Source organism: Balaenoptera ricei, chromosome 1 (assembly GCF_028023285.1).
Source record: "Balaenoptera ricei isolate mBalRic1 chromosome 1, mBalRic1.hap2, whole genome shotgun sequence".
In the NCBI taxonomy this organism is placed as follows: domain Eukaryota; kingdom Metazoa; phylum Chordata; class Mammalia; order Artiodactyla; family Balaenopteridae; genus Balaenoptera; species Balaenoptera ricei.
In genome coordinates, this window is record NC_082639.1 from 153,842,877 (window position 1) to 153,858,341 (window position 15,465).

Here is a 15,465-nt window from a genome sequence, read left to right on the forward strand (position 1 = left end):
GGGAAGAAGGACGAGTCCAGGTGAAGTTGCCCTCGTTTCTCAGACAGGCAGGTCGTCGGTTGGGTGGGACTTCATCCCTGGCTTTGCTAACCGCCGGCGCCACTGTGCCTGTTGTTTCTGCTCTGCTGTCTCAACCAGGCCCCTGTAGCTTCTGTAGGGTGCCTGGCAGCTGATGGAGCAGAAAGGAACGTTGATCTCTCAGCCCTGGGGCTCCCTTTCCCAGGGACCAGGATGCCTTTGTAAATCTGGTTGTTGGGAAAGGAACCCTTTCCTGCCCTCACTGCAGGGCTGGGCTGGGTGGCTGCATGGGAGACGGCACCCATCAGCACTGGCCCTCCCTTCCCCTCCCTGCTGTCTCCCTGGAGGGCTCTGGGACTTGCCCCACGTCCTGATCCAGATGGGAGAGGGACTATTGTGACACTCAGTGCAGAGCCCAGCCCGGCCTGGGGTGGCCGCTCTTCCTTGGCAGGCAGCTCCTGGGGAGAAAGCCAATCCCAAGGTTCTGAGCCCTTCCCTGGTTTCCCTCCCCTCCAATCCAGGTCAGAACGGTCGGTGATGACCAGGCGATGTGTGTGCGGTGGAAGGGTGGGAGTGCTGGGCAACTCCGGTGTTACCGGTAATTATCTGATGACCTTGAGCACATTATTGGTCCCTCTGAGCCTCAGTTTCCTTGTCTGTGACACATGGAAACTAGATGACTTTTAAGAATAAGGCTGACCTCTAAGGCCCTTTTGGCTCTGACCTCCTGGACTTCAAAGCCTCCCTCAGGCTGACCTGCTGCTCTGCTGTGATAACGATGTCAGACATGACAGCTCCCATGCACTGAGCCCTGTCACGTGCCGGGCATCGTACCAGGACTTTCACACAGCAGCTCATGGAATCCTCTGAAGAATTCTATACTCAAGTTAGAAGAAGACTTGGGGAAAGAAGCATAGCTTCAGGTCCACACGACTCGTACATGTGGAAGCCAGGACTTGAATCCAGATCTGCTTGATCCTAAAGCCTGTTCTCGCATCCATGCTTCATCCTGCCCCCACCCCTCCTCTCCCCCAGGGAGACTCCATGAACCTCTGTGGTGACATCTCCTTGGGGCCTTCGCAGCCTCAGAGATCAGCAAGAGTGGTCTCTCCTCAAACCAAGTAGAAGGGCAGGTGGCCCAGGAAGGCTGCAGGGTCTTGAGCTGACACCCCCCCCCCTCAGAGAGAGGCGTTCAGGAGCCCCCGCCAGTGTGAAGCCAACAGAAGAATGATGGAGATGCTGATGGCCATGAGAGTGTAATTTCTCCACTCCAAGTGCCCTCTCCTCTCCACACGTGCTTTCCCGTGGCTCTGGAACAGTGCCCATGAATAAAGCATTATCTCCACACTCTGCCAGCAAAGCCCAGCCCAAGGGAAAGGAAATATTTAAAGGTGAAATCATCTAGAGAACAAATCTTTGTTTCAAACCACTGGGCACAGTTTTGACATGACAAGCAAGTGTTCCCCACTCCCTGGTGTTCTGCTTGGAGAGAAGAGGATCCAAATTAAACCTACATTTCTACAGGAGTCTTGTTTTACTGAACCTGAAGGAGAAGTACTTAGTGAGCGCTCTGCCCAAGCATTGGCTGTCTGAGTTTTCCTCTGCCTCAGTCAGTCCTCCATCCCCGCTCCCAGAGAACATGCTCACTTCCTTGGCATCCTACAGCCCCAGAGCAGGAATGCAGAGGCACATAGAGGACGGGGACCTGCGTTTATTGAGTCCCTTACTGGGGCCAGGTGCTGTCCTGAGGATGTGTACTGGTAGATATAATTTCATTTAATCCTCATAAGGCAACATTAGCAGCATGCTTTTTTACAGAAGAAACTGAAGTGTAGAGCAGTTAAGTCACTTGGAGAGGAAGGAACTGGGATTTCAACTGTTGACCTCCTCTTTCCAGTGCAGAGCATGGGGGCATGCGGAGGGGCGGGATTGGAGCAGCGCTGTCCTGGGCAAGGTGAGATTTGAGCTGGGTTTTGAAGGAGGCTGAGGGACTTCCAGATTCAGAAGTGAGCACCGGATGCAGAGGCAAATGGCCTGTGCTGAGGCGGAGAAGCAGGGGTGGGGAAGTAACCAGCACCCCAAGGAAATGTCTTCACTTAACACGTTTGATTTTATGCCCCCAGCTTTGTTCACAGGCTAGGACAGGAGAAAGGATTATTTTAGGAACACTCCTGATTTCTCTGGAAAAGTACACTTGAAGGTGTCCCCTTGTGTTACTTCGTCCTTGCTACGTAAGGAGCTATGAATGGTTTCTTGCAAAAATTTAGTCCAGAGAAATATTTCTCTCCATAGGAAAGGCTGAGAAATTTTTATTTCTTTGGAATATGAGACCCACATGGCCTCTTACAGTTCCCATTTTGCCTTGAGTTCCTAGACGCTGAGAGTCAAATTACAAGCCCTTTTGTTTTGGGCAGCTTTATCATATAGGAAGTGATTCGTATCTAAACTGGGCTCTGGAGTCAGACTACCTAGTTGGAGAACCCAGCTCTGCAGTTTCCTGGCTGTGCAACTTTGAGCAAGTTATTGATCTTTCCTGTACTTCAGTTTCCTCATCTGTAAAATGGTGCCATAATAGCACTTACATCATAGGGTGTATGTGAGGATTTCAATTCGCTTGAAAATGTAAAATCACAACCCTCCTGACTTTCCCTCTGCTTTCTTTCTTCATTGTTCTCCTTGGCACTTGCTGCTAAATGTTCCTTATTTTGCTTTTCATTTGCAAATAGCCCTAACCACTAAATTTTACTTATTTTGCTTTTTATTTGTCCCCTCCCAGTAGAGAGTAAGTCACACAAAGGCAGGGGGTTTTGTTCACGCTACATCCTCAGAGCCTAGAATGATTCCCGGCATACAATAAGGTATTCAGTAGATGTGTGTGAAATGAATGAATGACTCCAAAGTGCCTAGCGATGCCTGGCACGTAGGAAGTGCTCAGTAAATATTACTTAATATCTTTCTTCAAATCACATCCACCTTCAATCCATCAACAGACCATGTCAGCTGTATCTTCAGAATACATTCGGAATTGGATTACTTCTCACTGGCTTCCCTGCCAGCAACCCAGTCCAAGCCCCCTCACTGCCCACCTGGACACCTGCAGGTGTGAGCTAACTCGATTCCTGGCTCCACTCCTGCCAGCCTACAGTTGGCCCTCTAACTCCACTCTGGAGCTGCAATGATCGTCTTAAAATATAGAGGATCCCCTGCCACTCCCCTGCTCAAAGTCCTCCAACGTGTCCCCATTACACTCAGTATCATAATCAAGATCTTTTCATAGTTTAAAAGTCTCCACATGCTCCCGTGCTTGACGTTCTCCTGAAACCTCATCTCCCATGCCCACCTTTCCCCTCATTCACACTGGCTATTGCTCAGGTCTCCTCACAGCCTTGGCTATTCTGCTGGAATGTTCTTCTTTCATAGGGGTCCCTCTGACACGTTATGTAGATGTCAGCTTAATTGTCACCTCCTCCCGGATTTCCTGTCTAAAGGGTCCCACATACTCCCAGCCCCCGACTCAGGCCCCTGTCCTGAGCATTTAGCACAGATTTTGGGGTCACTGCAGCTGTCTTGTCCATTGGTGCCTTGAAAAGTACGGTCTAGTCTAGTGGGTGTTGTTTCCGTCCTGCGAAGCAGTGAGCTGGAGGCCACACCTAGGATCCTGACACTTTTTCTCCCCATGCTTGGCCAGGTCCTGCAGATCTGCCCCAAGGACATGAGAGCTGACATCTGCGTGCACCTGAACCGCAAGGTGTTCAAGGAGCACCCGGCCTTCCGGCTGGCCAGCGACGGCTGCCTGCGGGCACTGGCCATGGAGTTCCAGACGGTGCACTGCGCCCCCGGGGACCTCATCTACCACGCGGGAGAGAGTGTCGACAGCCTCTGCTTTGTGGTCTCCGGCTCCCTGGAGGTGATCCAGGATGACGAGGTGGTAGCCATTCTAGGTAGGTGTTGCCTTTGCTGGATGGAAACCTGCTGGTACCTGGGGTTAGTTTAGCTGCTGCCTTCAACCAGAAATGGCTCCACAGGGCAGGACCAATGGTTGGCATCCATACATCTATCCAGCAAATATCTGAGTGCCTATCTTGTGCCAGGCAGTGTTTGAAGCACTTGGGATGTTTCAATGAAAGAGATGTATTTTGTCCTACAGGGGCTCTACTGGGGGGAGGTGAACAAATTAGCAGACATTTGTATACAGTGGAAGGGACATCTAACCCGGGATTCAGGTATTGGGGATGGCTTCCTGGAAGAAATGACATCTAAGTTGAAACCTAAAAAATGAATATGTGTTAACATGGTGAAGGGAAGGGACAAAAGAGTATTCTAAGCAGAGGGGAAAGCATGCGTGAAATCACTCCAGAGAGAGAGAGAGAGAAGTCATGATTCATTTGTACAAGTGTACGTACTCAGTGTGGCTGGAACACGCAGAGCAAGGAGGGGTGTGGTGAGAGATGAGTCTGGGAAGGGAGCTCTGAGCGCTAGGCAGATCATGGCAGGCTCTGGAAGCCATGTTAAGGGACTTGGATTTTATTTTGGGGGGCCAATGAAGGGTTTAAAGCAAGGGAGAGGCACGATCAGATTTGTACTTTAGAAAGATAATTGTAGTTGCAGAGTTAATTGAAGGGGGAAGGCTGGGGCAGGGAGATGAGCCTGGAGACCTGTTATCTAGGGGCAAGTTGGTGGAGCCCCGAGCTAATATTTGTGGTGGGCAGAGGGAGAGAAGCAAATGGAGTTGACATATTTAAGAAGTAGAATCAACAGCACCTGATGATGGTTTGGCTGTGGGAGGAGAGGGACGTCAATGAGGACTGCAAGGTCTCTCACTTGGAAACTTGGGAGGCGGCGTGCCATGCACTGTAATAGGACGTGTGGGGGGAGGAGGAATGACATGGGGGAACATGTGGGAATCTGGTATTTGAGCATCAGTGGCCTTTGAGAGATTCACCTGGTTGCCTGAGGCAGCTGCAGAACAGCTCTTTAGTGGGGGCATGTTTACCTCTCTGAGGGGGCAAGCCCTCATAATAATACCCATCATTTATGGTCATCTATTCTGTATCAGGCATTTTACATACAGGTTCTCAGTTCATCTTTACAGTAACCCTAGGAAGTAGTTTTATTTTCCCCATTTTGTAGATGAGACACTGGCAGCTCAGAGAGGTGGGGGAACTTTCCCAACTCTTCATAGCTGATGATGTCCATGGAGCCAGCATCCTGGGGTCCCTCTGACTCCAGAACCTCTGCTCTGATCTATTTAGCAATACTTCATTCCCAGTGTTAGTATGTAGTTTGCTGGTCCATTCAATTGCCAGACACTGCTAGACATTGTGGACTTTTTTTTTTTTTTTTAATCTTTGGGTGTGCTTTCTTAGGAAACTGAGGCAGGGAGACATGGTTACACTGAAGTTAGACTTGAGATTCAAACCAAGTATCAAGACATAGGTAGCATTTTTTTTCTAAAGCCTAAACTCTGTTTCTGCTTGATTTGAGAGTATATGATATGCAGCCTCTTTTCTCCCCTGACCCTGAGCCAACTTGCCCTCTTGATTATATTCTACTCAGGTTAACCCAAGGATGCTTTGTATTCCTTCAGTGTGTGCCGGCAGATGGTGGGAGGGAGACTGGGATAGAGATTCAGTGGGGGATGGAGGCTGAAACTGTTTGTCGAAATAAGTTTTGGATTCCTAGTGTCCACTGAACTCTGCAGACAGGATTATTATTCTGTTCCTTGCCTTTCTCATCCATAGAGACATGAGATTTGACTGTGTGTAAGGAACAGCACACATTAAGGGTAAAGCCATTGCTTTAGTATCACTGCAGGGAAAGCATACTTATCTCTACCTTTAATACTAATCAGTGTCCCCAATAAAGAGGACTTTCCTTTAGTGATAGCTCTCTCAGGACATTTGCCTGGCTGGGAAGAAGAGTCACTAGTGACTAGCGAATTTGATCCTTTGGTGTAGGGCATCTTTCACCCATTCCCTTCACTGATAGCTCACCATATGCCTTTCCAAGGAGTCTAGCCTCAGACCAGTGCCATCTCCCTTACATATTCACGCTCAAGGCTTCCTTTTTTTTTTTTTTTTTTTTTTTAATTAATTTATTTCATTTTTGGCTGTGTTGGGTCTTTGTTGCCATGCGCAGGCTTTCTCTAGTTGTGGCCAGTGGGGGCTACTCTTCGTTGCGGTGCCCAGGCTTTACTGCGGTGGCTTCTCTTGTTGCGGAGCATGGGCTCTAGGCATGCGGGCTTCAGTAGTTGTGGCTCACGGGCTTCAGTAGTTGTGGCTCGCGGGCTCTAGAGCGCAAGCTCAGTAGTTGTGGTGCATGGGCTTAGTTGCTCTGCGGCATGTCGGATCTTCCCAGACCAGGGCTCGAACCCATGACCCTTGCATTGGCAGGCAGATTCTTAACCACTGCGCCACCAGGGAAGCCCTCAGGGCTTCCTTATCGACACCTCACCATGCCCCACCCCCGCCCCAAGCTAAACAGCTGCACTATTAGGGGTTGGGTTTGGACACCTAGGCATGGAGGTAGGAAGAGGTGCAGAGGGTGAGGAAGGCAAATGATTACTCCCCAGTCCCGTCTCATTTTTGCTCAGCCTGGGCTTCTTGTGGGGAAGCAACCAGGGCTTGGTTCAATTTTGATTTATTTGGTCAGTTGACTACTTGTCCAAGTCCAGCCCTCTGCCTCGGGCCCTCCTGGGCATCCTGCCAGCTCTAGCCAGCAGCGTGGATGGGGCCTCTGAAATAACTCAGCAGCTTCAGATTCAAAGTGGTTGCTGCCCTCAAGCTGTCCAGACTTGAAAAAGCAGGTATCCCCAGGAGCCAGATTGGGTCCCGAAAGTAGGTCCAAGCTTGACGTCCTAAAGAATCTTTGACATTTCAAGAGGCTCTTATTCTTTAAAAGGATAACGCACGTCCTTTGAATGAACTTGACCTCTGGGCCAAGAGGTGTAAGAGAGTCCAAGCTCTTTTTCCCTTGGAAACTTCAGAGTTTTGTTGTTATTGTTTTCCTCTAATTAGAGTACCTTCTGCTCAATGAACTGAAATCAGTTTGTTCTTGTAGAGAGAGTTTAAGCATCCAATAGCTATTAGAACTAGATCTTTACTGTCCTTGGATGCCTTTCAGTTCAATCCAACTGCAATTTATTGAGGCAACTGTCACAGAGGTGGGAATGCATCAGTGGATCAAACACGAGCCCAGCCTTCAAGGAGCTGCTGCAAGGAGCTCCTCCAGGAGGAGACGGACATTATTTAAAAGGCACCAGTCACACTGCTTGGCAACTATTACCATAGAGAGAATGCAGGTGCTTCTAGAAGGTTATAGGACATGTAACTATTGAGCAGCTACTGTGTACCCAGGGCTCCAATGAGCATAGCCAGGGAATCCTTAGTTACCATAAAACAGGAGGCTTTTGGAAAAAGGCCAGAACTCATCCATCTCATTCCTTTGGTCTCTAGTCTCTTGTTATCAGTTCACTCATTTACACTCTGCTCATTTGTTTCCTCCTTCCAGTTCGAACAATCCACCCCCATTCTCTGTTTAATTTTAGCACAGACTCCAAAAACGAGGAAAAGGGTCAGGACTCATAACTGAATGTGCTTAGTATGTGTTTAAAATAAAACCCTTTCTAATAAAAGTTTTCTAGAAAAGTGTTTTTCAAACTTTCTTGACTCAATGTATATTGTATTATGAACTAATAAACACATGCGCACACACACAATTATACATAAAACTCAGCACTTAACTCTTGCTGCATGAAATGCAACCTCGTGTTTTCTACTAGATTCTATTCACTTTCATTTAAAAAGAAATTGACTGTCATGACCCACTGAATTACTTACTTGACCTGCCCTCAGCCCGCAGTTTAAAAACATGGTCCCACAAACACAGACGATCTCTCTCCTGGATTGAAAGCCATGCTGTCCCCTGAGGACGGAGAATATACTAGATGATCTCTTGTGTTCTCCTTTCCCTCTGAGGTTCTCTGCCTGATTTTTGAGGTGATACCCTCCTAATCTCCTTCTGGAATTCTCTTAGAAATCCCTTCGTGGCTTCTCTAATTTCGTTTCTTGGCTCTTTGAAATAAATTCAAGACTTTAGCCTGTGCATTTTATTCATTAAATTTTTTAAAAGTAATCTTCTTCTAGATTTTCATAGATATCAGAATAAAAAGTCACAGGTACTCATTCTGTCCCTGCCCCAGTGGTACTCTCAGCATCTGCAAGTAAGTTGTTATCTCAGTTCTGTGTTAGTTGACCAATGTAAATGAGGGATGAGCTTTCATCAGGGCTCAGCTTGAGTGTGATCCATTTCTCTGTGTTTCTATCTTATAAGTGCAGTGTTTAAATGCTCCTGTTTCACTGTGATTTAGAATCCCTGGAGTAACTTTTATGGGTTTTGCATTTTAATACGTAATTTATATTTTAATCTCAGATCATCTTGTATCTTTTTGTTTTGTTTTGGTTCATCGTCTTGGGCAAGACAGACGTTTTTGTTGCCAGGCTACACTGAGTAGTGGAAAGAGCCCTGGACCTGGGACTGGAGATTTAACTGTAACCCCAGTTCTGCACTAACTCCCTGCAGGAGTTGCCACTAACTGGTTAAGTCTCCAAGGCCTCCTGTGGTTCTGCTAAGACCATCACACTGCATCAATTGCACGTTTACTCATCCGTCACCTATGAGCTGAGGTCCTTTGGTTTCATATCTCTGGCATGGCCCAGCACATGGAAGGTACTGGGGGCTGTTTGCTGAATTGAGCTGAATTGAATTGAAAGGCAGAGGCTGGGCTGTGAAGGGCCCCATGGTCCAGAATAAGGGGCTGGACTTTATCTTGGGGGGATGAGGGGCCCAGAGAGGGTTTTAAACATGGGAGTGACATGAAGATTTGGGTTCCACAAATATAGAGGCATGGAGGTTCCACAAATATAGAGGCATGGAGTTTCCACAGATATAGAGGCATGGAGGCTTGGAGGCTTTAAATTCCCATGGCCGCGTGGTGTGAGCGGCTAGTTCAAGTCTACAATTGGCCTCACTAGCATGCCAGCGCCCTGGGAGGTTGTCTCGATCGGCTTTGTTTTCTGCTATTCTCAGCGCCTGGCACACGGAGGCTCCAAAAGAATGGATGAGGAGGGACGAGGCGGCTGTCCCTGCCCCTCTGCTCTCGGGTCAGAAATCCTGAGGGCCTGAGTGAGGTGGTGGAAGGGAGATGGGGAGGAAGAGCCAGAGAGAGCAGGAGAGGGGGAACCTCCAGGATGTGGAGCTGGAGCTGAGAACCCTGAAGGGCAGCAGTGGGACGTGGGCTGGAGAGGCAGATCTGGGCTAGCCTGTTGACGTTTCTAAACGTGAGCCTGAGGAACTAGGTAGTGGGAAACCACCAAGGCTGGTGAGTAAAGTGTGACACTGTTAGAGCTGTGATTTGCAAAAATTAATGAATTTGACATAGAGGCAAGGAGACCATTAGGTGACTGCGGCTTATAGTAAGGAAGAAAGGTGTTATGGTGTGGGCAGGAGAAACCGAGACAGGAGTCGGGCTGCCAAATAAAACACAGATATCCAGTTAAATTTGAATTTCATATAAACAAAGAATAATTTTTAGCTGAAGTATTTCCTAAATATTGATGGGGCATGTGTATGCTAAAATGTACCCATTTATCTGAAATTCAGATTTAACTGGGTGACCTGTATTTGCTGAATCTGGCATGGAAGGGTCAGGTGGCTTGAGACATTCTGGGAGGAGAGTCTGAAAGGTTGTAAATAATAGGATGTGGGGAGCAGATACAGGGAGGTGAGAGGGGACTGACCTCCGGTGGTGGAGACATGGAGGCACCGGCAACAGAAGAAGCCAGTCAGGAGGAAGAGGTGGTGAGAGGGAAAGGTGATGAGCTCGGTTTGACTTGTTGCGTTTAAAGGCCAGTGGGGTATCCAAGTGGAGTGTTTAACAGCTACTCAGAAAGGCAGGTCTGGAACTGGGAAAAGAAGCCAGGGCTCAAGACAGAGATTTAGGATTCAGAGGAAGAAATAGGAACTTGGGGAGAAAAAATAGGTGCAAAGTGAATAGAGCTTTCTAAAGGAAATTCTCATAACTTTAGAGCCCAGAGAGAGGGGACTGGTTAAATAAAAAAATATGGTAAATCAAGGCAGTTGTTATGATGATGGTATAAGAAGTTTGATTGGAATGCAAAATGTTTCAAATATAATGTTAAGTGGGGAAAAAAGCAGAATATATAACTATATATGCAGTAATTGTAACTACATAAAAATGCATATGAGTGGAAGAAAGATGGAAAGTGTACCAACACATTAACTGAAGCTTTCTGCATGGTGGTCTTAAGAGCCAATATTTTCTACTTTTCAATATATTTCATTTATTTTCTACAATGCACACATATCCTTTTATAAACAAAAAGGGAAAAATCAAGTCAATTTTGAATTCTTATCTGTAGCCATCCTGGAAAATTATCACCTGCTTTCAGTGGAAGATTTGTGATCTGTTCACTTAGTGGAGAGACATTTGGCTAATTTAATTTTATCTAACTGCAGTTGTGAAGAACAGAAGGAGAATTGTCATGATGTTTCCAAGCCACTGCTTTAATGTAACCATTTATGTGTGGGCCCCCTTTCAGATAGCTATGTCAACATTGTTTCATCAGACACAGTATAGTCTCCAGGAGGAAGGCTGGTGACCCATATTGGGGTGAAATTTTAATTCCTTTAAGGAGAGAATTTGTATCATAAGGTAATTTCTAACATCCATCATTTTTATTTCTTCTTTTTAAATAGGTCCATAAATTTTCAGCTCAGCATTAAACTAGATCAGAGTGAATTACAGGAGTTTTTCTGAGCAGGTCAGCAAATTCCTTCTGGAGTCAGGCTGACAATGTAGCCACCTGAGGACACCAAGGTTCTTGCACTTGGACTGGGGGCCAGTCCTGTCCTCAAAGTCATCCATCCTAAGTCATTCATAGTCTTTCAAATACTGTCCCACCTTACATTATTCCACTCAGACCCATCTTTTCATTGCTCTATTGATTAGTTCATTCCATAAAAATGCCAGGTGTAGTGCTGGGTCTTGGAGATACAACAGTGAACCAAACATACACTCCTGGCATAGAACTAACAGTCTCACTAGGGAAACAGACAAGTGAATATGCAGTTTCACGTATATAATAGAGTGCCAAGAGTTGTAATAAGAGTATGAACAGGATGCTATGGGAGCTTATAAGACAGGCATCTAATTCAGCCCAGCCAGAAGAAATCAAGGAAGGCTTCCTGACAGAGGTGGCATCTGAGCTGAGACTTCCATGATGAACTGAATTCCACCAGGTGTGTGGGAGCGGGGTGTGCTGAGGATAGAGGATTAAAGAGAGAGTGTTCCCTGGCAGAGGGGCAGCATCTGCAAAGATTTTAAAAGAGAAGAGTCACGAAATCGCATTTGTGTTTAGAAAGATCATCCTGGCTGCTGTGAAGAGGATGGATAGCAGGCAGGGAGACCAGTGAGGAGGGTGCTGAGAGATGAGACAGGCCTGAACGGACTTAACAGCAGTGGGAATGGAGAAAAGTAGACAGATCCAAGAGATATCTGATAAATAAAATTATCAGAGCTTGGTCATTTATTGAATATGGAGACGAGCGAGAGGGTGGAGTCTGCAATGACTTGGACAACTTTCACAGGGAGGAGAAACACTGGAGGATGGGCAGGTTTCCCTGGGAGCAGGACCGGTTCCAGTTTTGAATCTGTGGATTTGAGCTAAGTTCAAGTATCCAGTGGGAGATTCTATGGCCTCGGAAGAGAGATCGAAGCTCGAGGTATAAACCTGGGGATCATTGTGATCCAGGTGACAATTGAAGCTAAGGGAGAGGCTGAGAAAACTCAAGGAGAGAGAGGAGGGTAAGAAGCAACAAGGTCTAGAGCAGAGCCCCAAGGAATACCAGTTAATGTGGGACACATGTAGGAGTCCGAGATGGACCGCCATCAGAGGGGGTGAGACCAGGAGAGTGGGATGTCACAGAAGCCAAGGAGGGGCAGAAAAGGGCATTTTCAAATGCTACAGAACCACATTTCAGTGACTAGAAGATGCCACAGATGATAAGACACACCAGTATTCTATGGCCTACTGAGAAACAATGCTACCATTAAACTGTGACATATCATTGATTGTAAGGCATCTTCTGATTTCAGAGATAAAAAATGCTAAACAACTTAAGTATATCTTAGAATCAAAGAGCTTTAATATGTTGAGGACGAAAAACTATCTTTTAGGCTGTTATCAGGAAAAGGGTTATTGACCACGGTGAGAGTAATGCTGAGTATAGGGTCAGAAGCAAGATTAGAGGAGCTTGAGAAATGAAGAGGGTGGGAGTTGGGTTCAGGGGTGCTTCATAATCTGCATACATCTCTCCCAGAGTTCTGAACCAAGAGAGAGATAATATGTAAGATGGGTACCAGTCAAAATATCACCTTTTATTTTTGTGATAAAGCTAATATTGGAGAATATGCATTATATTTGCATCCAAGAAGGCTTCCCAATATTAAGCCCCAGGATTAGACCCACCCTTGTGTTGCTGACCAGCACAAGCCTACCCCTGTGAGGGTCTGCCCTGTATCTCTGGTGGCAGGAGGGACAGAGAGAACAAGCTCCTAGCAGGCAGATCCCAAGGAGAGCAAAGGGGCTGGCCTGCACACGTGCAGGGTCTCCTCCCAAACTCATTAATCAGATGAGGGCACGAGAGAGGCCAGGAGTGTGGTGCACCTGAAGCTGCCTTCTGGGCAGGAAACATCAGGAATAGGCACAAATCATTCCCCCCTTGATAGTCAGAGCACGGAGGCAGTGTGAATAACACCACCAAGAAATTGAGCCCTGAAAGAAAGGAGAACATAGCCCAAACCAGCTCTCTTTATTCCTGACCATCCAGCTTTCCCCCTGCTGTTTGAAGGGATTATCCATCTCTTTCATGTATCTGAATTCTCTTGCCTCACCGTAGAAGGCTAGCTCCGTTCCCTTTTTCTCTATGAAATCTCTCCAGTTCTGCCTAGACCAGGCTCCCACATATCTTGGTATTACATTTTTGTTTGTTTTAACTTCACTGTTACATTCATGTAAGTTTTGTCTCATATTGTAAGCCCCTTGAACGTAGAGATGATGTCCTATCTTTTTGTTCTATCTCCCTCAATTGCTGAAACACTGCCTGATCCGTAATAGGTCAGGCCAAGTTGCTGAACTGGTTTGAATTGTGTGCAGAAGGGTGGTGAGACGTAACCCCACCTTTGGGAACTCCCAATCTCATAGCTGCCTGGGAGAGTCAGAGGCAGTTCACACCGCACCTGGTGTATGACGTTACAGATTCTTGTGTGGGTTTCATTAACCAGATATGTGGCTGAACCACACCATGGTCCCATCCCTGATACAGAGATGGTTTGCAGAAGAGCAGAACAATTGTTCTCCTTTGTACCAACTTCAAAAGAAAACAAATGTTTCCTGAACATCTCTGAACTCTCCTACAAAGCCTAGCATGAGACCAAACCTTTCTAGAGGGAGACGCCCCTCTGAGAAGTGGGGTGAACTGCACACCTGTCCCTGGAGCCACGCTTCCTGAGCATCTCCAGTCCCTGCTTTCTCTGTCAACAAAAAAAATCCAGTAAAACATGTTGGCTCAGCACCTGACATCACAACACAATCCGATACGATCTGGCACTTAAAGCTAAGGCTTTATTCCTAGTAGTAGATCTTCATGGCTTGGATGGGAAGGCAAATGGATGAGATTTCCACCACGTCTGTCTGTCTTTGATGTACATTCTCACATCTCTAAACTGCAGCAGATGAAGCAGAGGTCACAGACTGCCAGCAGCATTTTTTTTTTCCCCAGTAAGAACAAGAAGGGCTTGGTGGTTTCACTACAGATAAGAGGAGGCAAAATTTACGAGGTGTCAGAACTCTGCTTAGTTGCTGTCCCCCATGGTCTCAGATAATGCAAGGGAAATGTCCATAAGTGCATGCGGGAGAGTTAACTATTCCAAAATTAGCTTGAAAACCTGGACTTTAGCACCTTTGGGGTGAGGTACATGGTGGATGCCTGAAGCGGGGTCCCTGGCCAGTGCCTGGCCTCATGCACAGGGATCCCTCAGCAGATCCTGGCCCCCTGTCCATAGTCAGGGCTGGTGTGGGAGGTGGGTGGGTACCACCAAGGTGTTTAGCTCAAGTCGTTGGAGCTTTTGCTCTGAATGTGCTGCCAGAGCCTCCATCGTCATGCCCATCCGATTCTTCAGAGGTGTGGAAGCCCATGCTTTTTCCTGGAGCAGGTGAAGAAAGCAGATGTGTGTATACCTGCCCCCGCAGAACCCAACACACTGTACTGCCCCAGTGGACCGTGGGCTCCTGAATTGGCTAGGATGTGGATTCAGCTGCTCCAGCAAAAACCCGAAATAATAGAAGCTTACACAAGACAGAAACGTGTTTTTCTCTCGTGGAGCCAGCTGTCCAGGTAGAGAGGGCTGGTGTGGCGACTTCATGGTGTCAGGCACCCAACCTCCTTCTAGCCTGTTGCTTCATCCTAACGAGGTTGTCACCTTGGCCTCCTGGTCCAAGAGAGCTCACATCTTGTTCCAGCCAGGAGGAAGCGGGGAGAGAGGAAGGGCAGGGCATGACCCTAGAGGTGGCACACATCCCTCTGTGCCCCTCCCCTTTACCAGAGCTCAGACAAATGGCCACATTTAGCTGTAGTGCAGTCTTTCTTCTGGTCATCTTTGTGCCCAGCTATAAGGCATGGGTTTTATTTCCATAAAAGGAGAGAACTGGTTCTGGGGAACATGTGGATTCCTAGGCCATGGCTCCTTAAGGTCAAGGCTCTCCCTCATTTATCCTCTTTCCCATCACCTAGCATGGTGCCCGCCCCAGGTAGAGCTCCCTAAATGTTGACTGAAGAGGAGGCCGCTTGAGAGAGGGGATGCAGAAGACAGTCCACTGGGAGCATTTCGTGGCCTCTCCTAGTGAGGAGGCTGCATGGCCGCGGGGGGAAAGCCCATGGGTCACGGACAATCATTTAAACCTCTCTGGAGCTCTCTCTTCTCTTTAAAATGGGGCTGATGATCCCTGTGGAATTTGCTTCACAGGGCTGTTATAGAGGACTCTTCTTTTATTGTGGCTACTATTTTTTGAGCACCTACTCTGTTCCAAGCACAGTGCTAAGTGCTTTGTTCACATTATTTCATGTAAGCCTTACGACAGCCCTGTGAGGCGGGTATTATTACCCACATTTTCTAGCTGAGTCAATTGAGACTGGGAGAGGTTAGTAAGATGCCTAGTGCCTTTGCTTTATTTATGCATCGAACAACCATTGAACGCCAGCTGTGTGCCCAAGACCCTGCTGGGGACCCGGCAATGACAGGGATGAGGAGTGTTTGCAGATTGCAGGGGCACACGTAATGGGGAGCTGCTCTGGTCAAGGGTCAGGGAG

At 47.3% G+C, this 15,465-nt stretch overlaps 1 protein-coding gene across 2 annotated transcripts in view; it reads left to right on the forward strand.

The window, feature by feature from the left end:
• KCNH1 (potassium voltage-gated channel subfamily H member 1) overlaps positions 1–15,465 on the forward strand; it is a 415,212-nt gene that overhangs the window by 299,713 nt on the left and 100,034 nt on the right. For both annotated transcript variants that reach the window (XM_059904358.1, XM_059904366.1), the window contains exon 9: positions 3,707–3,959. In XM_059904358.1, coding sequence (XP_059760341.1) covers positions 3,707–3,959 — 253 coding nt within the window. The remainder of the gene's footprint in view (positions 1–3,706; positions 3,960–15,465) is intronic.